Source organism: Anthonomus grandis, chromosome 5, assembly GCF_022605725.1.
Source record: "Anthonomus grandis grandis chromosome 5, icAntGran1.3, whole genome shotgun sequence".
NCBI lineage: Eukaryota > Metazoa > Arthropoda > Insecta > Coleoptera > Curculionidae > Anthonomus > Anthonomus grandis.
Window position 1 is genome coordinate 9,396,133 of NC_065550.1, and position 25,706 is coordinate 9,421,838.

At 31.9% G+C, this 25,706-nt stretch overlaps 1 protein-coding gene across 3 annotated transcripts; it reads right to left on the reverse strand.

Moving 5' to 3' along the window:
- Window positions 1-15,302: 15,302 nt before the first annotated feature.
- LOC126736465 (uncharacterized) lies at window positions 15,303-24,721 on the reverse strand. 3 transcript variants are annotated; one of them, XM_050440842.1, is made up of 3 exons: window positions 24,538-24,721; window positions 16,658-16,888; window positions 15,303-16,595 (listed from the first exon to the last, which is right to left on the reverse strand). In XM_050440842.1, the coding sequence occupies exons 2-3, from the start codon at window positions 16,882-16,884 to the stop codon at window positions 15,371-15,373; spliced, it is 1,452 nt and encodes a 483-aa protein (XP_050296799.1). In that variant the 5' UTR covers window positions 16,885-16,888; window positions 24,538-24,721; the 3' UTR covers window positions 15,303-15,370. The 3 variants fall into 3 exon arrangements, with proteins under 3 accessions (XP_050296799.1, XP_050296800.1, XP_050296798.1); XM_050440843.1 differs by lacking the exon at window positions 24,538-24,721 and adding an exon at window positions 24,016-24,162; XM_050440841.1 differs by lacking the exon at window positions 24,538-24,721 and adding an exon at window positions 17,441-17,566.
- Between the last annotated feature and the right edge of the window lie 985 nt (window positions 24,722-25,706).

Below are 25,706 nucleotides of genomic sequence, written 5' to 3' on the forward strand. Positions count from 1 at the left end.
TTACGACTTTACGATGACTACAGCGCTCCCTGGCGACTGACCGCATAAGTCTTTATCATTTCACGGGAATGCGCATTTAAGTTAAATTTCTAAGGGGGGATATTTTGTGATAACAACACGGCTGCGCGCCCCGAGATTCCAGCGTCGCGTCGTTAAAAACCTCGCTCAAAGAAGCCAAAAGCCAAGTCCCAGCAGCTTAAATAGGTAGTTCCTAGATTTGCCGCTTCGGCAGCACCACATGGTGAACGAAACTGAACGGTAATCGATAGTCGACCGGGTACATTTTAAAACACGGGATTGCGTATCTTCCCAAATATTTAATGAACGCTCATACCTTGAGAGTCTTGGTCAATCTATATTCAGCTCAGGAAAAAGAAACTCTGATGGTCATCGGGGTTATTACTGCTCTATATAAATGACATGGCGCACACAGAACAAAAATATTTGCAGAAGTGGTGGTTGCATACAAACTGATCGAAATTCTTCTGACAAATCAGCTAGCGTCCTCTCGCTTGGGAACGGAAACTGTTGTAACTAACTTGACGGTTTGACGTGCCTAATGGGACCAATCAAAATGGTAAAAGGCGTGGCCAAATTAAGGCGGGAAATCAAATTTCATTTAATCTGCCAATCTTATCATTTAATCGTAATATCTAAAGCAAACGCCTACTCAAAAAGGTTACTCATAGAGAAAAGGGACTTTTTGATCAAAACCTAGATTAACAAAAATAAAATTTTTTAGCTTTATTTTACAAATCTAAATGAGTTAATTTACTGCAATAATCTACGACAGTGTACTAACAATAGTACACTGTCATTAACATATCACCAATTGGACAAATAGAAATAAAACAATGTTTTTCTTTAATACATTTATTATTTCATTTTCCTGAAAAAAAAACTTAAAATGATATACATAATATTATAAAGGAAATTATATAAATTAGAATTAAGCCAAAAATGTTTAAAAGAATTTTGTTAGTCCTAAACTACCCTAACTTTAAACAGATTAGAAAAGGTTGTCAAAATTTTTGTGATATTTTCTCATCATACATCTAAAGGCATTCTTATTAGGTTAATAATATCCTCATTTTATTAACACAGATTCAATAGAGGATGAATTATCCTTATTTAATATGTACTTGTATGTGTTTCCTAAAGAAAAATTAAACGGATTTTAAAATTATTTAAACTATAATTTAAATATTAATTTTTAAAATTAATTAAAAATTCTATAGCAGAGTATTATCGACAGAAACAATATATCCATCTACAAAACAAAATAAACTCTTTATACTAAAAAGTTGTTTTAATTTTCAAAGAGATGAAAACTAAAACAACATCTGTCCTTGAATTAAGTTTTTATTAATATTATAGTTCCAAGATATGTTGTTAGTATTATAAGAGACCAACAATTATATACTATGTAAGTGATAAATGTTTATATAAAAAAGTTATTTTAATTTTCAAACATATATCACTTACATAGTATATATTTGTTGGTCTTTTATAATACTAACATATCTTGGAACTATAATATTATTAAAAACTTAATTCAAGGACAGATGTTGTTTTTACAACTTTTTAGTATAAAGAGTTTATTTTGTTTTGTAGATGGATATATTGTTTCTTTCGATAATACTCTGCTATAGAATTTTTAATTAATTTTAAAAATTAATATTTAAATTATAGTTTAAATAATTTTAAAATCCGTTTAATTTTTCTTTAGGAAACAGATACAAGTACATATTAAATAAGGATAATTCATCCTCTATTGAATCTGTGTTAATAAAATGAGGATATTATTAACCTAATAAGAATGCCTTTAGATGTATGATGAGAAAATATCACAAAAATTTTGACAACCTTTTCTAATCTGTTTAAAGTTAGGGTAGTTCAGGGCTAACAAAATTTTTTTAAACATTTTTGGCTTAATTCTAATTTATATAATTTCCTTTATAATATTATGTATATCATTTTAAGTTTTTTTTTCAGGAAAATGAAATAATAAATGTATTAAAGAAAAACATTGTTTTATTTCCATTTGTCCAATTGGTGATATGTCGTACACTATTGTTAGTACACTGTCGTACATTATTGCAGTAAATTAACTCATTTAGATTTGTAAAATAAAGTTAAAAAATTTTATTTTTGTTAATCTAGGTTTTGATCAAAAAGTCCCTTTTCTCTATGAGTAACCTTTTTGAGTAGGCGTTTGCTTTAGATATTACGATTAAATGATAAGATTGGCAGATTAAATGAAATTTGATTTCCCGCCTTAATTTGGCCACGCCTTTTTGATTGGTTTACATAAAATAAAAAGAAATTCCTAAAAAAATACAAGTTGTAAGAAAAACATTAATTCTGATCCATTCCGGGTGCTCAGGTCTTTTAGTCTCTATACCTACAGGAAATGTACAAAATAAATGTTTAAATAAATATGTATTGTAGTGTAAAGCCAGCAGTATCAGCATTATTAAAATTTGTGGAGAGAACTGATCAGAAGAAATTCCATAGCTCAAAGTCTTAATAAAATTTACAATGCATATCTCTCTCCATGTTTTTCTTGTAATAGGAACTGAACGAAATTAAAAAAATATTTTATTTCTATGTTTCTCAGAACCATTTAAAATATACATACTCTTACATCAAGTAAATTTTCAGGAAAATTTTAAATTGTTAAATTAAAAATGAGAGGCCAGACATTTTGTAATATGTATTTATAATAATCAAGTTAAAAATTAAATACTTGAAAAGTGAAACTTCTTCATTGAAATCAACTGAATTTGATTTTATTAAAGACTAAATACAAAAACATAATAGTAATAAATAAAATCAGATTTTCTTACCAGAAACCTGGAATTGCTTGCTGCAAATCAATTAAAACATTACTCCCAATATTGAAAGAAAACTTTTTAGAAAAAAAGTCACGAATTTAAAATAACATCCTTAAAACAAATAGCAAATTCAATCCATGCTTGCATTCATTGAATGACCAATGATGTTCTATGAGTAAATGTCAGCAACTGTCTGTCAGCTCCCTGTCAATTTTGCCAAGCAAGATGGCCGACATACGATTCCGATTTTCACCATACAAGCTTCATACATGATGGAGCACCTGAATATCTTTGGTAATTTGACTCTATTTAGATATGTGAAAAATATTAAGGGTTTGAAACATATATTAATTAACCGCCCTTATACTTGTTAGAAAATGGTTTCATCCCAATCGCCTTCCTCTGAACTTGAGTAAGGGCCGGTATTATAAAACTATTACATATTATTGCTAAGGGTAATTTGATGGTTAAAGTTAAAGTTAACTTCTGAAATATATTTATAAAACCGGCCCTAAAGCACATATTTTCGGCTTTAGGTGTAATTTAAAAGATCCTTTTTTAAATGGAAGTTGCCTTAAGCGGCCCAAAGACGGTTAATATTATTGCGTAATGCTTTGGTTTGTGCAATATAATTAATCGTATGTGAGCAATGTTAAAATATTGCGCAATATATTGTGTGATTGTCAAAATGTTGAAAATATATTGTGCAAACGGGAAAATGTTGTGCCGTATGTAGGCAATATTGCACAATATCCCGTCAATTGGTCTTAATAATGGTCGCCGGTCGTTTAACAGTTATCATGGGTGACAAGAAAGCCGAAAGACAATTTATTGCTGAATTTATCGAGGGATATCGTGGTCTTCCGGCATCTTTGGGATGTGAGGTGCAAAGATTATAGTAATCGTGCCAAGAAGGGGTAGCAGTACGATGTGCTGATAAAAAAATAACGCGAAAAATACCCGGATACCGAAAAACAAGAAGTAGTAAAAAAAAATTCTTTGCGTACAAACTTCCGGAAAAAATTAACGCGGATTCGCGATGCAGAGAAAAGTAGTGCAGGTGCAGAGGATGTCGAACCTTTGCTGTGGTATTTTGCAGAAATGAAGTTTCTTCAAACTCAAGAAACACTTACTGCTTCAGTGAGAACGATGGACATATCTGAGGATGTTCTCGATGACGAAGATCATGCAGATGTAAATGAAACCAGCGGCCACACAGTAAGTTGTTTATTTAAATATAGCGTAGCATAGTATAGGTTAGGTAGACTAAATTATTGGTTGAGTTGATTGCGCCTACAATTTTATGTTGCCATGAAACCTGGCCTTCATTGTTGAAGAAATTATTACATATTACTACATATTATTAGCATATATTTAGAATCATTTGCTACGTTTCTGGACGAAGTGTTTGGCCTAAGTGGTGTTATTTCATTCACAACTTTCCTCCACAATCCACCAGTAAATATGCCTGCCTGCAAATCCTTACTATCCTCGAGATTTGTAGTGACATATACTCGTGATTGGCATTTGCATAAAAAGTTATGAAAATAACAACACGCCAAGGCAACTGTTTTGCCTTTTCTGGAGAGAGTGTTTGGCTTCTATGGCACATTAAATTGGCTGATCAAAATCCCAAAGGTATTTTCGATCACACGACGAGCACGGTTCAACCGATAATTGAAAATGGTCCTCTTCACATTTAATGCCGCTTGAGAGTAAGGTTTCATTAAATTTACTGTTAACCCGAAGGCATCATCTCCCAAAAAAACGAACGGCAATATCTTTTGACTATTCGGCAGTTGTGTTGGTTCCGGAATTTTCAATTTATTATTAGCAGGCACTTGCCCGAATCTCGTATAACTGATTACACCACCATCTGATAATTCGCCCATTTACTCCTATATCAACCATCATGAACTCATAGTTTGCGTTTGCTACTGCCATCATCACAATGCTGAATTTTTTTTTATAATTAAAGTAAAGTGATCCCGAATTGACGGGTTTCTTTATTGCAACATGCTTGCCATCGATTGCACTCAGGCAATTGGGGAAATTCCACTGATCATAGAAATCTCGTGCAATCTGTTTCCATTCTTGATTTGTGGTTGGTACCTGCAACAGAGAAAAAAAATTGAGTTATTCTATTAATAAGTTAGTGTTTTAATATACACGTATATGAAATAAGTTTTTTTTTTAATTCTAAACAATTTAAAAAGCAAAGATACTTTACTTTAGATTTTTTTTCAGGCGAATGATGAACCTCGCCAAAGGACAGGAAACGTACACCTCGATATCCCACTGATGAATTAGTGCAATTGGCTTCCAAAAGCCTACAACAACCACAAGACTACACTGACAAAATTGCTACAGCTTGGGCAGTCAAGCTCCGAAAAATAAATCCCAAACAAAAGATGTTTGCGAAGAAAGCGATCAATCATATTTTATTTTATGGACAACTGGGGACCCTACATCGTAATTCTGTGGAAATTGACGTCTCACGAGTGTCCACACCATATAGTGTTTAGTACCTCCCTTCAATTCCTCTCAATACCTCTTCATTCCGTCAGAACGAATATACAGGTCCCTCTACGCAAGACACAAGTACATATTTCGCTACTTTCCAGTAAAAAGTTACCTTTAAAATGTATGTAGATATACATTCTGTACAATGTCAATTCTTGTTCTACCTAATATATTCCCTAAATATATTGTACCTTAACCTACTTACCCTTAATATATTCCTTAAGGCACTTGATCAGAGCAGTGCACGATTCCATCACAATATGGCCTATTGACTGAGGTGAAACAACAGTTTAGAACTTCAGGTTTTTAAAACTATTCCCGGTTGCGAGATATCGTAGGGTTATGGACAAATGTTGACTTGCAGGAATTGCATCGCTCATGATAGTGTTCCTTTAACCGATTTCAGGAGTAACCAATGCGAGAAGTTCATCAAATAATTTTCCGTCCATTCGTAAAATGTTGCGAAAATCATTTGGTTCAATTATTCTTAGTTCATTGAGTAATTTTTCGTGTGCATACTTCTCCCGATCAATAAACCACTATTTGGCTCATTTTCTGCCTTTCTGCGAGCCTTTTTTCTTTCCTTTTTTTGCACTTGCGGCCACAGCAATTATCACGCAACACAATTCACTTTCACTCAACATGTTGACTTTGTGAAATTCTGGCGAAGACTGCAGTGTTTGGCTGCACAATATGGTTGTTCGTCTATGCTCGCAGTTGCGCAACCTTCAATATGGCCTCCATACGGTACAATTTTTTGCACAAACCAAAATATTGTACAGTAATATTGACCGTCTAGAAGCCTCCGTCAAAATATTGTGCAACTCACATTGCACAATAATATTGAGTGTCTATTGGCCACTTTAGAGCATAACGCTTTTAAAGTTTTTGGAAATCCTGATTGATGGAGGGTTGCATTTTGACCATATAATGGGTTTAAGCAAAAAACTATCGCCTAAAATGTTTTTTTTTCATCAATTTTACGTATTTTGATTTGTATTGTTATTAAACAACTCTGGTCAATCAAATTCAATCCTTTGTCAAAAAAATATGTGGTGGGATAATACCTAATTTTCCGTACAAGTTGAATACTTTTATCAACAAAGTATTTTGCATGAAAAGTTAGCAAGTACTAAATCAATTTTGAATTTTAATTTGTCATATTAATGCAGATCAAAAACTTGACTTATTGAGACTTGAAGGGCTCCGTCGTTCATCTACCCAAAACAAAAATACCACTGGAGAGAATAAAAAATGAATACACGCTCTGTTTTATAAAATTTATAGTACATCGCGCCATATTCTTTTTCTAAGTGTTTTATGTCTTACACAACTTATTAGCTTATAAGTAAAAAAATTAGTAAAATAAAAACTTTAAATTCTGGGTATTTGTCTCTGTATATAATCCAATGGATATTAAATAAGTTGACGTTTTGCTTTATTTGAAGGAAAATCCACGTTACGTTCTGGTGTAAAACCTAGTTGAAGAGGGTGTTGATGGCCGAGTTTAATTTTGTGATTGCATGCAAAATCTGTGCAGTATGAATAAAAACTTGGTAACAAATATTAATTTCTTTTTCCGGTAAAGCCATGTTCAGTTTGAACGCCAATATATACAGACTAAGGCCAGAAATAACAGAAAATCAACTTTGGATGATAGGTAACACACAGTACCCGAAAATAAATACGGGGAATGCAATAGTACTGGAGAGATAAAGATCATTTTTATTTTTTGAATTCGCTTTATTTCTGGATCCATAAGAACTAAGTTCTGCAGAAGAATAAGGGATATTTCAACAACATGGAGCACTACTGCACTAGGCTGCTATTTGATCTACATACACTTTTCATGAAATGTTTTCAAATCCGTGGAAAGAGAAGAGAGGACCTAAGAAAGGTCCTGCTAGGCCGTCAAATGTAATTCTATTTAAAATATTTTCTGAGGTGCATGTCATAAGGTCGAAATGTGTTCAAGCGTCCAAAAATACAACTGAATCATTTTGCTTCTTAATCGATACTGTATCTCAAAATACAACCGTGACCTAAATATTGAATTTTTATTAACTTAAGCCGTAAGTTAGAAATACAAATTTAACTCTAAAAAAAGAAATGATATTCAAATATAAATAAAATAAATGATATTTTCTTTAGATTATTCAAGGACTATTTGATTTAAATGAGTTGTTAAGTTAATTTAACTTATCAAGTACTCGCGAATATTTCCCTATTGAACTTTACAATACCCGAGCTAATCATGATAAAACTCCACTTTAATAATCGATAGTATCTCCGATGCTATAAATTCTAGTGACAATTTGGTGATAATATAAAATTTCAGGTAAAAAACGTTTAAAATCGCTTCAGTGGATGTCGTTTATTGTCGTATTTTGGGGTAATCAACAATAAATCGCCTAATCCCTTTCTCTACAATCTCAACTCTTAAATGCCATTTGATATTAATTTCTTATTCACGGGAAAATATTTTCGATTTTTAGATTATTTATTTAATATTTTTCCTCTTTGAATAAAACCTAAATTAGGAGTAACATAATCTGGCTCTTTTTAATAGTGATATAGACTTATAATTGTAGGTTGTTTGATTTCCGCACCCTAGATCTCCGTTTGGCCCGGCTGGTATAGTAGACCAAGAACACAGACATAATCATCAGAGTATCCTGATCATAGTAACTTACATTACATTGGTCAGTACGCAATAAAATTCTTAGTGTGCGAATCCTTGTAGCTGAGGAGGCAAAAATAGACAAGATTACGTGCACTTATTATAAATTAAGAGATTTCGTTGTGTGCATTATTTCTATCTAATTTAAGTCATGTTTACGCTAAGTTTTTTTTTATAGTATAGTTTTTTAAGAATACTATGAAAAAAGTTGTAGTTGGCAAAAGCGCTATACAAAAGTTATATAAAAAGCCAAAAATAAAAATAACAATTATTTTAAAAAAAGTTACAAACAAATATTCTTTATTTTGCGTTGTGAAAAAGAAGCAACTTAGAAAATTGTTTAGAAGAACGGCAATGATTAAAATTTTAAATAAAATTTGTTTTTATGAACTTAAGGTAGAAGTAAATTTTGATAACAATATGACTCATTGTAATATTTTAGAAATTGATTTGACATTTCTTTTTGCATACCTTCCTTAGTAAATGTAACCGAACTATCCCAACATATTTTTATACAGTGATAAAAAACACTTTTTGATTTACATAATGATAAAACAGCACTACTTAAATTGATGGATATTTAATGTTGGTTAAAAGCACGAAATAAAACCGATAGATTTAGAAAAAATATTTATTTACTTTTAAACCGCATAGAGGCGAAATTTTGCAACGTCGCGCGTGTATGAGTGCCTGCGACAGAGCACCGCCCCGGCCGGCCCGAGGACGTGGACGGGATTAGTAAACATCTGACTTTCGTGGGAGCTGCGTCGTTTGGCGACAAAATGTCCCAAAATATTACGCGAAAATCCAGGCATTTTTAAAATATTTATTCTAATGCGGGTTTTACAGACATGACAATGTGTAAAACCTGCATAGAATTGTAATCTTAAAATGTTTAATATTCTGTGTTTTGTATAATGAAAATTAAAGCGTTATTCTAATAAAAAATAAAATATCAACTATGATAAAAATATAATAAAAAATCAGTAATAAAACTCTAATAAACAAAAATAACAACATATCATTTTTTAAATAAAAGTCTCAAATAAACCGCCTTCTTTCGCTAAACATAAACTTAACCTATCGTAAAAGCTATTTCGCACCTCCAAAAAAGTTTCAGGTAAAATGGAATTGGCACCTTCGACAATTTTATTTTGCAACTCCTCTAAATTTGTTGGCCTACTAAATTCATGCTTGTAAATGGTCTGCTTAAGGTAACCCCACAGATAAAAGTCATTTGGAGACAAATCTGGAGATCTAGGAGGCCATTTAATATCGCCAGTCCCACTAATAAGGCGGTTAGGAAAAGTATTTGTTAAAAATTCTTTTACCCTAGCGTTATGAGCAGGACAGCCATCTTGCTGAAAATAAACCGATCCCAGGTCTACATCAGGTAGGATTTGAATGGCAGGCAGAACTTGGTTTTGCAGCAACTCAAGGTACTTTTGGGCGTTTAAAGTGCCATCAATAAAAAATGGCCCTATAACATTGTTGCCCAAAATACCTGCCCAAACATTCAATTTCTGAGGATACTGGGTACAAAACTGAAAACTTCTGTGCTCGTTTTCCTGAGACCAATAACGAACAATGGAAGGATTGTGTTTGCATTGTAATGGAAAAGAATATTGAACAGAAAACAACATATTTTTTAAAAAATATTCGTTTTCATTTGCCTTTTCCATCATGGTTTCACAAAATTCCATTCTTCGCCACTGGTCTTCAGGAAATATTTTCTGAGTTTTTGAATACTTGAAACATTTGTACCCATAGTTTTTCCAGATACGAGCAACAGTTTTATTGCTCATTCCCAATTCTTCTCCAACACTAGTGGACCGTGTCGAATCAAGTTCTAGGGTACTGCAAACCATTTCTTTCCGCCGTTCTATAACCTGGACCACTTCAACAGGTGGTCCTTGACGTTTTGTGTGGCATTTTTTACAATCTTGAAGACAAAAAGATGTCTCAAAATTTGTAACCACATTTAAAACCGTTTTTGCACAAGGAATCGGTCTATTCTCAAATGTCACTGAAAACAAATCTCTACATTGTACTGCCGAATTGCCTCCATAAAACCATTTAATTAGTTAAACTCTTTCGAAAGGGGTATAAACAATTAAACAGCCATAGTGAAAAAAACACGAAAATAACGCTCTAAAATTATTAATGCAACGTGCAGTAACACAGCAAAGTGAGGTCTGCTGACTCCCGGTTCAAAAAATAAAAACGAAAAATATCGCCGCGTGCAGGCCGCAACCAAGCGGTGCTGCCATTATTTTGGGTAATACGTAGCTGACGATAACACGATCTGTATACACAATACTATGCTATGGGGTAAATAAACAATTTTATTAAAAAGTGTCATCATCATTCTTTCATCCCAATCAGACATTGTCACTGTAAATACTAAAGGTTTTATAATTTATTTAACAAGATTATCAAAATCCCACATCTTTTGCTCTTTTTTAATAACGTGGTTTACAGCAGTGCTCCAGTTTTCAGTAACGTAGACAAAGTGGTCTAATATCTTGGATTTTAAAGGTACTATTTGTCTGGCAATAAATCCTTTTACTCGAGCCCAAATTAATTCTAAGAGATTTAATTCGCAATGAAGTGGCAAATGAAGAACAATTATAGTATGTTCTTTGTCAATTTTATCGACAATATTTAAATCCCACAATACCATTTCAAGTTAATTTTGACTTATTATCTCTCACTATTGTTAGAAGCTCTACTTTTACGCAATCGCTATCAATAAGTTTTTCTTCAGTCAGATAATTTTTTATTTACCTCTTTCCCAAGCTCGACGACGGCACTTTTAGTACTAGTACCAGACAATAGCTGGCATTGTCCATAGCAATGGGGGAATTTTTAAGATTTGCCTTGATCACTTCGAAAAAAATAATCTTCAAAAAGAACAACGTTCATTTTCTCATGGTAATCTTTAGTTGACTTAGATTCGAATTCGAATCAACCACTATATAAAAATCCTTTATCGATTCGATAAAATCCTTTAAATATAAATCGAATATATAAAGGATCGATATCCTTTACCAATATGTGTAATTATTAATCTGCGATCCTTACCAGAAAGAATTTTCAATTCAGTCAATAAGCCCTGAAAAAAAGTCTGGCGAGAACTTTCTACATTTTTGTCCGGCCAATATTAGCTCACGGTGTGTTTTTCGATTAAAAACCCAGGTTTCGTCTAAATAAAAATAATTTTTCTCTCTTCCCTTCGATGCTCTTTAATTTTTTTAAAAAATGTTCTTCTACAACAGATTATTTCTTCTGATTTTGTTTATATTTTTAATTATATTTTTCTGATTATATTTTTCGTGTTTTGGTTTCTATACTAATTTCTAGCGGATCTCTAACAGGGGTATTCTTTACACTTAACAGGCAACTTCACACGGTTTCCACCTTTTTTTCACTAAAAAGTCTGTAAATTGTTGATTTGCCGATTCCTGTCATATTAGCACACGTGAAAACTATACTTCTAATAGTACTTCAAGGTGTTTAATGCACAAGTTTATCATGTACCGTTAGTACTATAGTCCTTGCTTTTAAATTTAAAACACTATAGGGCTAAATTTTGACGGCATTCTGACTACAAAAACGCACCAAATACTGATAAATATATCTATATATACAGTGCTTTCATTTCAAAACGGTCCACCCTTAATAACTTTCTTAAAAAAAAAAAACAAGAAAAAAACACGTCAAATTAGATATACAGGGGGACGTTTAATTATTCATTTACTGAAGTTCTATCAATCGCCTCCTCACCTCCAGCTAACCTCACGTCAAATGGGAACCCCCATCGTGTGATACATCATAGTAAGCAGCGTAAAATTCTCTATTCAACGGTACAAAAAAAAATCGGTAAATGTGTAAGCAAATAGTTAGCGAAAATGTCTAGAAATAATGAATATTTTATTTACGCCAAACTTTGGTATTTTAAATGAATACTTTTAGTGTGGTACCTACATCATTTTAAAATTCTTACATTTTTTATAATAGATAATCAAAAAAAAAAAAACAAGCAATTTAGAAGTTAAAATGTGTGGTAACAAACAGTACATTTAGTTCAAGCAAATTATTTATTTTTTAAGTAAAGAATGTGTACCGTTATTTGCGAGAAAAAAGAGTGTCTTCAAATTTTTTGCAAAAATCTTTGCAGTCTTATAACTTTGTATGTGTATTTATTTCACTTATATTTTTTGCGAAACCTACCTAATAGGTACAAAAAAACACTGCAATACCTTACATTTTTAAGACGTTTAAAAAGCAGGCGATTTATTATTGTTAAAACTGTCAGTTTGACGCGTGCAATTTTTCAATTTTAGTTAAAACAGTGAGTTAATAAAATGGTGTATACGCTAGCCGAAAGAATAGAAATAATTTTCCTTTATGAAGCTCAAGATCGGTGTGCTCGCAGAACCGCGAGAGCATTTAATGAAAGGTATCAAGATAAAAACGTGAGCCATAAATACGTATTAGAATTGATACGAAAATTTGAAGAGACGGGATCGATTTGCAATAAGAAAAAATATGAAAATAGAGTTGTCGATGAAGCATGCCAAGTTGAAGTACTAGGACAATTTGCTATGGATCCAACTTTGTCTATACCAAAGGCCGCAAAACTAACAAATATTTCCACTGGTTCCGTACATAAAGTTTAAAAAAAAAATAAGTTCTTTCTTTATAAAATTTATATTCTTCATGAACTCGGAGAAGATGATTTTGATAGGAGAATTTAATTTTGTGATGTGCCAGCGAATTGACGACGATCCCCATTTATTGAAGAACATTTGCTTCAGTGACGAATCGACCTTTTTTTAAATGGCCTGGTGAACAGACATAACTGTAGATACTGGGATAATGAAAATCCGCATGTTTTTCGGGAAGGCCATACCCAATATCCCCAAAAAATTAATGTTTGGGCAGGAATTTATGGGAATGAAATAATCGGGCCATTTTTTTTGGAAGAAAATTTGACTGGTGAAATTTATTTAAACCTTTTAGAAAATGCAATATACCCTTCCATCATCCAATCTATGGAAAATCAAGTAGATCAACATGATGCTATATTATTGAATGAAAATAATATACATTTTCAGCAGGATGGAGCTCCCGCGCACTACACTTTGGTAGTTCGAGAGTGGCTTGATAAAAATTTTCGAGAAAAGTGGATTGGCAGACGTGGTGCAATCGAATGGCCTGCGTGGTGTCCGGACCTAACCCCACTAGACTTTTTTCTTTGGGGCTACTTAAAAAGCAAAGTTTATAAAACCCCACCTGAGAGTATTGAGAATTTAAAAAATATAATATTTCAAGAATGCAGAGAAATTAGCAGGCAGAACCTTGCCAATGATCGTAAGGAGTTTGAAAATAGGGTTTTTTATTGTCTTGCTAATAACGGTGCGCATTTTGAACATTTAATAAAATAAATTTGTTAAACTAATTAAATTTGTTTTTCTACCCTACCGATTTACACTTTAATTGCTTCTTGGTCAATCAATTTTATTTTTTTTTCAACCATTGATAGCATAATGAATGCCCTTTAAAATAGTGTATCACACCATGGGGTAGCCATTCGACATACCAAAGTTTGGCGTAAATAAAATATTCATTATTTCTAGACATTTTCGCTAACTATTTGCTTACACATTTACCGATTTCATTTTTTTTGGTACCGTTGAATAGAGAATTTTACGCTCCTTACTATGATGTATCACACGATGGGGGTTCCCATTTGACATATTAAAGTGAGGTTAGCTGGAGGTGATTGACAGAACTTCAGTAAATGCATAATTAAACGTCCCCCTGTATATCTAATTTGACGTGTTTTTTTTTTTTTTTTTAAGAAGGTTATTAAGGGTGGATCGTTTTGAAATGAAAGCACTGTATAAATATCTAGAATACCTAGTTAATACCACTATGTAAAATCGGCTCTTAATAATGTAATAATTACTTATTAATAATATGATATTTGCATAAATTTTTTATTATTAAATCAACTCGACAAATAAAACCATTTAGGTCTTGGTCTACCGAAAAATGTAATGCCAATGGTTTATTGCCACTTTATGGCTATCGACCCTCTCTTGTGCTTCTATGCAATAGGAATTGGATTATAGTTTCAAATGAAAAAGTTTTGTTAAAGTATTACTGTGTACTATTTTAACAATTTAATTATGTTTATAAAATAATTTCTTAAATTCCGCAATTATTATTAATGTAATTATTTTTAAAACGTGGACTAACAGACACCTGCCAACCTACCTACGTTAAAAAATATATGGCTCAAAAATGTCGATCCAAAAACCAAATCAAATATTATATCGAAATTCATTTTCTATCTGTTCAAAATGATAAGGATTTTCTTGCATCTGTAAGTGTCAATTATGGCAATTAAAACAGCACATTGGTAAATCTGGGTCCAGTTATCCATTAACACTTATATTGTACTGCCACATATTTCTAAGCAATGCAGAAAATCTACAATTGTAATCGTTTTTAGAAATTAGTACCATTGGCAAAATTTGTCTTTATGTAATTGTCTCTAAATATTTTTCAGAATTTTATGTATTTTCTATTTTTGAATTAGTCTATTCTTTGTGCTGTTTCACTAAATTGAAGAGATTTTTTTTCATATAAAATTCAGTTAGTCATGGAAAGTCTCTAGTAAAACAAACGATACACGATGGATATCTAAGGTTACACAGAGCAGGGTAGATAAACCTATTTGTATAGGTATTTAGCAAAAAAGTTATTGATCTGAATAAAGTAGTGTCAAAATGATAAAATAATATTATTTGTTTCTGAAGATTACGCTATTTTATTTATTGAGCATTTTTACATAGGCAACTACTAAACTTGGAGTTACAAAACCGATCATATAGAATTTATTTGGAGAAACCCTATCATCTGATACATCGATGATACATTCAAATCACGAGATAGTTTTATCACTAAGCAAAACTCTGTACTTTACTCTCGACACGTGTTTCGCTAACGCTAACGCAAGTTTCCTCTCGTTAGCGAAACACGTGTCGAGAGTAAAATAAAGAGTTTTGGTTAGTGGTAAAACTGTCTCGTGATTTAAGTGTCACACTAAAGGTTCCAACCATAGGAGACTTCTGGTACATCATTATACCAAACCAAATTTAATAGAACCAAATTTAATAGGCGTAGTTCGTTGGACTATTCCTTTTTCTTTCGTCTTTATACCCACTAAGATAAACACGTAAAAAAACAAATTTAACAGAAGCGAAACACAGTTTTTATTTTAAGAACATGTTTAACAATAACAAAATAAAATAAATTCCTACTCTGAGGCTATTCCACCATTAAAGGTAAACTTATCGTTGGACCACTGCTCGTCCATGTTCCACTGACGATCCCTAAAGAGCCTCGTATCACTGGGGGCTCTTAAACCAGAGTAGCTAGAAGCTGCATTCATAGGTGAAGGCACTAGCAAGTTGTCTAGTCGCTCTTCGAAACTATTTACGTGTAACAACGGTTTCCTTTGAGCGCTTTGACGATAAGTGGACGCAAAGGGGGATTCCATATTGTGCCTGCTGGAGAATTCTCTTTGCTCAGGAAAGTCGAGGAATGTTGGCCGGTAATTAAACCTTTCTGGTACATGATGCTCATATGGATTTATATTCTCTTTAAAGCAGCTCCTTCCTAGATCATTATGTGTGGCACCAGCACAAAAACCTTCTTCTGGTCTTACATAATGTGGTTCTGGAGCACAATATTCGGAAAAGCTCCTTACGGGTCTTATATCTTCGGGTGGTTCTGGCCCATAATATATTGGATAGCCTCTGGTCCGTCTGATATTTTCTCTCATGGGATCCCAATATGGTTTAGGCTGATAATGGTTTAAATATGGGTCATTATGTGAGCAACATTTATAGGGATGGTGATGGCAAGGAGTGGGTAAATAGGGAGAATATCTTCGGGGATTTGGTGACATATAGGGCTGAGATCTGCAGCTATGCCTGTAGCTTTCAACAGGTAGCCTGAAACCAGCATCAAAATCAGCAGAGCGCTGAGAAAACTCCAATTCTTGCCTAGAGGGAATTTCTCTTTGCGTTAATTCTGGAGGCAAATTATTTCTGGGAGGTGCTTGGCTTGAATGTCTGAGAGGCAACACTCTTTCACTAGGTTCCCTGCGTTGCATATCAACTTCGCTAGTAAACCCTCTCAAATGAGTTACTTCTTCTGGAGTCGTTTTTTCTGGTTTTTGTTCATCCTTTTTAGTTTGATTTGGCTGAGTTTGCAATAGGCGAGTATAATATTTTCCTACACTACTTGAGGATGTATTAACTTCCCCTCTGGAAGTTCCAGATTTTGTCAACCCAAAGCTCTCCAGGTCACAAAACTCGCTTAGTTCATTATCTTGCTTAGAAGAATTGATTTCTTCCTCAGCAAACTCCTGATCGCTGAGAGGAAAAGCAACTTTCTGTTTGATTATGTTTTTCGGATTTCTTTTAGACGAATAGATAAAATTTGCAGTTTGACAACCAAAGGGTCTAGGGTAATTACTAAAAACAAATAGGCAAATAATAAAAACATAAAAATTAAATACAGTGTACCTACTACCTACCTACTTCTCTGCAGATCCGGTTGCCTTGCATTGGCATCGTCATTATTTTTTTCAAAGATATTATATACATTATTTTGGTTTTTTGGAGAATGTCTTATGTTAGGGGAATTAATTAGTGGAGAGCGCCACTTAATGTTCTTTGAGTTAAATTCTGGTAGAAACCCAGAGAAGCATTCGTCCTTTTTTAATTTTGGATGTTTAACTGTAGAGTCTGGTCGATTTTCCATGTTCCTTAAAACATAATTTTAGTTTAAAAGCTTATAAATTTTAAGTTTTATTTCAATAAGAAAAAAACGTTCATATTTCCATAATGTAAAAATTTAATTTCCCTAAAAAAAAACAAAAATCGATCTCAATGAGGCACCATTTTATCAACGCATCCGTTTCTACCGCATGGGATATACCTGATACACACTGCGTTGAAAACGGATATGCACTAAGAAAAATTCCAAAATTTAATTGCTTCGAGACTTTCATCGAGAAATAATGTCTTCATTGCTAAGAATTATTTGTGATCATGAAGATTTTTTGCGAGAGTCAGTATAACATAAACATTGAAGGCATCCATATTTTGAAAGTGGTGTCGAAAAAAAATCGACAAATTTTATGCAAATATTCGGCAGTATAAGTTTTTTAATTATTACAGAATGTCTAAAAAATTATTTGGCGAATTGTTAACTATGTTAAAACGATAAAGATATTTAATGTACTTTGGTGTGTTACAATACTTTGGGTGAAAATGACTAAAAATGCGCGTTACAACCGGAACGTGTATCGCGATACATTTAAGTACATGTGTTGGCTAGAACCATTCCGTTGGCGTCGTCCGTCGCTACCGCAGCAAGATGCGTTATTTTTCCGTCGATGCGGTGCTAACGCATCGTGTATCGCCTACTATTTAAAGCTATGTGTTGTTGTACCAATGCGGTACCCCTCCGTTTCTACCGCATCCGTGGAAACCGGATCTTGTATACCCGCACTAAGAGGGCAGACGAATGCAGCAAAGTTCAGTCATTTAGGATTTGCAGACGATATCGTCCTCATAGACGATCGCTTGTCTTGAATTTCTGTCCGGGTTAGGTTAGTAGCTGTTTTAGATAGGTAATGTAACAGATAGCATTAAATAAGTATGTATTATGCTTTATGTTCATCGGGAGTTTAAACATCGGTTACGGACTGGTGCATACGACAGCCCTGGAAGTGTGCTAAGTTAGTCGAGCAGCAGAATACGACATAGTTCAACTTAAGATTTACGTTCCTTTTCAAGACAAATAAAGAGTATTTAAATTATTATAAAATTAGTTTTAATGTAACTAAAACAGGTAATTCTTGTTTTTATTCTTTCTAACTGATTTAGGTTAGAAACAGTGTTGCCAACTTAGCGGAATTTTCGCTAGATTTGGCGTAATTACATTTGCATTGGCGGAAAAAAATTGCTTATTGCGGCTAGCGGATTTTTTAGCGGAAAACTGAGGTTTACATGGGGGAAAAAACATAATTTAGCGTATTAACTGCAACTGTCCTTTTAAACAATAAATTAGAATAATTTTATTGTTTTTACAAATCGATTTATTAGTAATAGGCAACATCGCCTTTGCTTGCTTTGTCGACTGATATATTCGAACTCCTATTGGCTGCATAATTCACATCTCGGGGATTCCCTTGTTCTCGGGGATTCTCTTTAGTTCGTAACTTGCCTTATTGGGAAATAAGAAACATAATTTATCAGGTCAGAGTTACGTTATTAGGTTATGCTGTTTAGTTCTTTGCAATTTTGTTGTTATTGTTTTACATTGTTTGTTTTCTGCTTAAAAACAGAATAACTGGGTAAGTTTCATTGTTATTGTTATTGTTTCAAGTGTAAGGTACGTTATGGGTGAAATGCGAAATTTGGAAACACTGCGTCTTAGCCGGATAATTCTAGTAAATATTGTCTTGGTTTGGGTTATGATGACATAAGAGTGGAATGGTCGTTTTTTGTTAAATATTATTTTTATTATATTTTTAAAATGATTTAAAAAATACCGAATTAAGCAATGAAAATACTATAAAGATATTGCGTTTTATTCAAATAGTGCATTTTATCCGTAACATACATATTTAAATTTTTATTATTTAATTCTCTATTAAAAAATTATTGCTATGGTTACCAATCGATTTACTTTTTAGAAATGGCCGAAAAACCAAAATATTTTTAACATTTTCGCGAGGAATGGTTAAGTTTTCCTCAATTTCGAAATTGGTTAGTGCAGGTTGCAGGCCATCCAACCCGTGCACGGTGCAAATATTGTAAATCTGATTTTTCTGCAAAGCTATTCAATATAAAAAAACATTTGGCATCCCTTAAACATGTCAAGGCAGCTGAACCATTTGCACCGAGTAGATCTGGGGTCCAATCAAAAATAAATTTTGCCGGTATGAATAAGGATAACCCTTCAGCGACTGCAGAGGCAAAATTATCATTATTTGTTTGTGTGCATTCTTCTATATTACCCATAGACCATCTTGGCGAGCTATGTAAAAATACATTCCAGGATGTGTCCGCCAAAAATTTAAAAATACACAGAACAAAATGCAGCGGGATCATAAGAAATGTATTTTACCCCCATTTTCAAAAAGATTTGTTAAAATCTGTAATTACTGGTTTTTGTAAATATAGTTTGTTATTGGATGAATCCAATGACATAAGTGTTACAAAACTACTAGGAATGGCAATCATTTATTATGATAATCAATTGGGTAAAAGAATATCAACATTTTTAGCGCTTGTTGAGTTAGAGCATTGTAATGCCGAAAGTATTGCAACCGCCGTTAAACAAATTTTAAAAACTTTTAACCCTTCTCTAAATAATCTTGTGGGAATTGGTACCGATAATGCCAGTGTTATGACAGGTATTAACAACAGTGTCTACACTCATTTAAAATCGGAAATTCTGAATTTACTTTTAATTAGATGTGTCTGCCATTCTCTACAATTAGCTGTATCTCACGGAGCTAAGGAAACATTCCCAAGAAATTTGGAATTTATGATTTCTGAAATGTACAATTGGTTTAGTAAGTCAGCAAATCGTCAAAATAATTACAAGCATCTTTTTAATGCAATAAATGATGGAGCAGGTCCAAAAAAATTGTACGCGCGTGCTCCACAAGATGGTTAAGTATTGAAGTTGCTGTAGACAGAATCTTAAATCAATATATTGAGTTAAAAAGCCATTTTGAAATAACGCGTCTTTCTGAAAAATGCTATACCGCTGAGATTTTGTACTCAATGTTTAAAGACGTAACAAATTTGGCATATCTTTTATTTTTAAAACCTGTACTAAATGAAGTGCAAAAAGTTAATAAAACGTTTGAATCTAATAATGTAGATCCGAGTTTATTGTTACATGATTTAAATATGTTAATTAAGAGTATTGGAAATAAAATTTTTGTTCCCAATTGGGAAACTCAAAATACAGACGGCGATAATATATTTGAAATTTTAATAAATCCCAAACCCTATTTGGGTTACCAATTTGAGACAAAAATTAGCGAATTATTAAACCAACAAAAAGTTACGCCTGCAGAAGAAAGGGTGATAAGAGAGCGGTGCCGTAATTTTTTAGTAGAGTTATTTATTTACACAACTTAAGAATCGTCTTCCTGAAAATGTTAAACATTTAGAAAAAATTTCATTAATTTCTGTTCAGAATATTTTAAAGCAAAACAAAGAAATCGAGCCACTGATTTTATTATTAAAAAATATGCAAATTGCTGATAATGAAATAGAAAAAATTATTTTGCAATATAACAATATAACTTTTATTAAATGGGAAAATATAACCCACACCATTAACTTTTGGACTGAGGTAAAATATCGGGATGCAAAATGAGTACCAATATGGTAAATGCAATACTTTCGGTAAGATATGGACTCAAAAGGTATAACAAATGTTGTAATGATTATGATGTGCCTCTTGATATCGTCAATCAAATAGGCACAAAAAAGTGCTATGATGACGACGATACCACAGACTTTAATATTTTGATTGAGTAATCTTTTTAACATACATACCTTTATTTGTCATTTTTGAATCATTTTATTTCTCTTCTTTTAGTTTTTAAAACTATTTAGAAATAACTTTTTTTTATTATTTTTAACAATTCTATTTCTTGTTTTATGGAACTTCACAGAATATTGTAGTTTAGTTTATTAAATTTTAGTTCCTATTTTTTCGTTGTTGTTGAATATTTTTGTTTTGTTTTGAATAATAAAAACTTTAATACATAAGCTTGAGGATCTTTACTTAAGGATCTTTATTTATTTCCCCTTAAAACAGTTTAAAAAAATAAGAAACTTATAAATCAGTGTTAAGTTTTATGTTATTTTATTTAAACAAAAATACGCCATACCCTTGTTTACATCTTTACACCAATTTTTGTTTCAGAAACAAAATTAAAATAACTATATAAATGTAGACTTACAAACTTAGTAATTTAGAGGAAAAATATGCAATTTAGCGGTTTTTAAACATCAAACTAGCGGATTTCATTTTTCTATAGTTGGCAACACTGGTTAGAAATGTATTTGTATTAGTTGGGTCTGTGAGTGCCGTGTAGGCGGCGAAACATGTGTCAAATTTTTAAATATATTTCAGTTACGAGACTTGTTACTAAAACTTTTGATTTTTTTAAATTTTTTAATACCTGCTAAAATTTTGCAAAAATTTATTTAAAAAAAAAGGAAATCAGGCTTTGATTTGTAAAAAACTTAAATATAAAAGATGATCAAAAGTTACCTTAAGTTATTATTTCATTTAACAGATTTAATTTAAGATTCAAGCCTAATTTTCTTTTTTTTAAGTTTTTGCAGCATTTTAACTGGAGTTTCTGTACAATTAAACTAAGATATTTTAAAAAGAGTGCCTTAAATCAAAATTTTGCAAAAGTAACTTTTTTTTCCAAATTAAATGGAGAATCTAACAATTAACTTCTTATAAAAAAATATTTTATTGCCTCGCAGATTGGAGGCAAAAAAGGGCCAAGTCCCTCATGTGATACGCCACTGGCAATTTTTTTTTAAATTGGCTTCATCAGTAATTAACAATTCACTCCAATAACCTGCATGCGAAATTTAATTAAAATTAAGATGGTAGTTTCAAATTTATGATAAATAAACAAATAGTTATTCTTAACTTTAACACCCTGTATCTTTGTTATTAAACATTTCTGAAAAACATTTATAATTAAAGTCTATAAATTAATATAAATTCTCTATTACGTATTAAAATTTATGACGTTTAAACTGGACCACCCTGTATATTTAAATTAAGTCTCTTTGAGAATTATAAATATATTTTTATCTTCTGGATGTTTTGCAGTAAGAATGGCAAAACAAGAGCTGGGAGGGGTGGTTGCACGTTCAGTGTACTTTTCACTTATTGAATCTCATATTCGGTATGGCTTGCCTTTTTGGGGTTTAACCAATAAGGGGCTACTTAACATTGTCTTTGTTATTAAAAAAAAAAGCAGTTAGATACCTGTGTTCTGCTAAGTTAAGAGATTCTTGCAAACTTCTCTTCATTTCTGAAAAAATCCTAACTCTTTTTTCACTCTTTATGTTAGAAACAGCTGCTCTTATTCAAAAACTCCCAAGCTACCCTCGGACACTGGCCATTTGACTGGTCGTGTAAATGATGTTCCCCTACCTATTCCTACGTCTTCCCTTACCAAAAACTCATTAATTTACATAAGTAAAAAAAATTAAAGTCATGTTCCTCTATGTGTTAGACATATATCGGATGTTAAGAAATTTAAAAGAGAATTAAAGACGCTTTTATTGGCTAAGGCATATTATAACCTGGATGACTTTTTAATGATAGGTTTTAACCTTGGACATGTTGGAAAGTTTTTTTTTCCTTTTTTCTTCTCTAGTTTTCTCAACAAGTTTACCTTTATTTAGTAATTGATTGTTTTATTTAGTTATCTTTAATTGAAGTATGTTTAAAAAGTTTTGTCTTCTTGTGTTTAATTTTGTTCATTGTTTTGTCAATTTTTGAAATTGTATTTTTGTTTTGTTTTTTTAGCTTGTAGGATGCTTGTACACAAGATTATTCTTACGTAATATAGCACATTTTCTTTCTTTCTTTTTTTCTTTCTTAAAATAAGAAAGTTATTTTCGCAATTTTCCAAATTTTTCAAATTTTTAAACGCTATTTTAATAAGCAGCAAATTACGCCACGTTTATACTGTTTCCGAGATCCCAATGGTTACCTTAAATTTGAGTTTTATCGTGTACATTAGACGTATAGGTATGGAAAATGGGATTATTGTCATACACCCTGTATACCAGGTGTCCTAAAATGCTTTGAGCAGCAAAGAACTTCGCCATTTTTGAAAATAGCAAAACATTTTATTCAACTTAACTCATTCATCCCCGAGAAACCACCCCTAACTTATATTTCAAATAGAAGACCATTTTATGTTTTTTTTTTTAATTTTAAATATAATGAGAAAAAAGTTGTTTTTTTTTTATTAATACGATTGAACGAATACATTGAATACGATTCAATTACTATTAATATTAATAGTGCTCTACCTCTCACACCAATATTATTTTCGTATTGAGTTTTAAAACCCAGTATATACCCAGGTATATTTTTGTAATTTATTAATTAAATAATTATTTCTTCATTTATTTATTTATTTATAAATCAATAAAGAAAAGTTTCCTTGAAAAATATGACAAAATTGAGTTTATTTTTGTATTTTATTAATGAAAAAAAAAAACATTTTTTTTCATTGAATTCAGAATTAAAAATGCTATTAAAAAAATTTAAAAAATGGGCGTGCTATTTGAAAAAAAAACTTAAGGGCGGTTTCTCGGGGATGAATTAGTAAGGGGTAGTTTTGAAAATATTTTTAAAAAGAGCATTGTCTCCCATAAACAACGGATTTTGAAATTTTTTGCTTCTTCATCAAATCTTCAAAAAAGTTCTGTGCTGTTAAAAGCATTCTAGGAAACGCGGTATACAGGGTGATTGACAATGATCCCCTTTCCATACCTATACGTTAACGTACACGATAGAACCCAAATTTACGATAACCATTGGATTCTCGTAAAAATTTATTTATATCTAAAATTATGAAAAAGTTGTAAATCGCATGAGATTTAATTTAAATATATAAAAAAATTAAAAAATTTCTCATATCCAAAATATATTTAAAAATTAGAGACGTGTTGACAGCTGGTATGTAATAATTAAACGGTTCCAACGTTTGAAAATTTTTTTTTGATGTTTATAAACGACTGATTTGAAATTAAATTAATTTTACTTGTCCAAGGTCCTACTCATAATATTAATCAAAACATTACTTACTTAGAACGTATTAATGAGGTATTATAGAACCTAATTTAATCGATTTTTATTTAATTAAATAAGCATTTAAAGTAAATGAAGATTTTCTAAAGCGCGCTGTAAAATATAATGAACACTCCATCAAAAAAAATCCGGCATTTGACAGGACATAAAATTAAAATTGCAAATGACGTTTATGAGGTTATGGATCCAGTTTAGGTATGTACAAGGATCGATTTATCGAAAATATCGATATTTAAAATTGGTTATGTATTAATTTAATTAATATTAATTTATTATTATACTTATTATAACTTCGGTAGTGAGAAGCAGATTATTAGAGTATGGCTAATTGTTGCATATTGTTATTTTCCTAATCGTATATTTTTTTAAATACAATTATCTTGGTTTAGGTATATAATCGCCTGATTTAATAAAGCGTAATTTTTTCGTCTACAATATGCAAAGTACTTTATACAAGGTAGTTGAAGGCAAGAAAATATGTATGCTTTTGCACTTATCTTTTTGTTTATAGTTATTTACCTCTATCTAGGATCCTGCTTTTCGTAAAGCAAATCTTTTGCTGTCCCTAGGAAAATACAATCTTAATGCGTACCACTTTCTCGGCCAAACCAGAAATAGAAAGTTTTAAAATGAAAAAAAGAAACAAATAATAAAAATAAAAGATTAAATTAAACCTTCATAATTAATAACTTGATATTGGACATAGAAAACATACTTATACAGAAATGCGGGTTACGACGTTATACGTTGATAATTGGGCGAAATTCTTGTGACGTTAAGCGCCCTCTAGTAAAGGTGCCACAACTTGCACTAATTTTTATCTCTACAGACTACAACCGTTGATCAGGGTTGGGTAATACGCGGCAAAAATAAATTTACTACTTTGTTACATTTACGACGTCGCAAATGTAGTAAATTGAAATTTGTCGCAAATTAAAAATGTCGCAAAATCTGCTTCTAAATTTAAGGTTATGAAACTAGTTGTTTACATCGTTTAAATTCATTTTTAATGGTTTTTAGAGCTAAGCTGTTTGTTTTTCGTTCGATTTTTCGTGATAATTTAATTCCCTAGTGTTGTAATTGTACCCCTGTTGGTACCACAGTTGATACCATGATGAATACCGATACCGCAAACTCTGAAAAGGGCAGAAAGCCCCACAATTTATACAAGGAACTCGGATTTGAATCATTACATTTGGACAATGGAAGAATGGGAGCTAAGTGTGACACGTGCAACCATATTCTAAAAAATACAGCAATATCTCGCCTTCGTACACATAGGTAAGTAAAACTCTTTTACTATAAATATAGTGCCTATCTTTATATTAAAATTTGGGATTTTTTTACCTACGCTATAACATAACAGAATAGTTTAAAACCTCTTTTCTAAATAAGTCATTATTGTGTTATCACTGTTATTTACAGAAAAAGATGTTTTCGCAAGAGCAGTAGTATTGATTCTAAAGAAGGTGAAGCCATATCATTATCGTCAGATGATAGTGTGAGGTCTGAAAATGTAATGACACCCATCGATAGGCCAGTTAGACGGGTTAGACCACTTAACAGGAAAATTAATTCTACTGCTGCGTCTACTGGAATAACTTCTGACGATGAAACTCAAGAAGTGCCCCAAGAAGTGGTTATGGAAGTTGAAGTAAACACAAGTGCCCCTCCTCCCCAATCTTCAT

Coding starts and splice junctions, on each gene's coding strand:
- LOC126736465 (XM_050440841.1), bottom strand. Junction 16,596..16,657: donor CCGGATCTGCAGAGAAGTAG/GTAGGTAGTAGG, acceptor ATTTGTTTTTAG/TAATTACCCTAGACCCTTTG.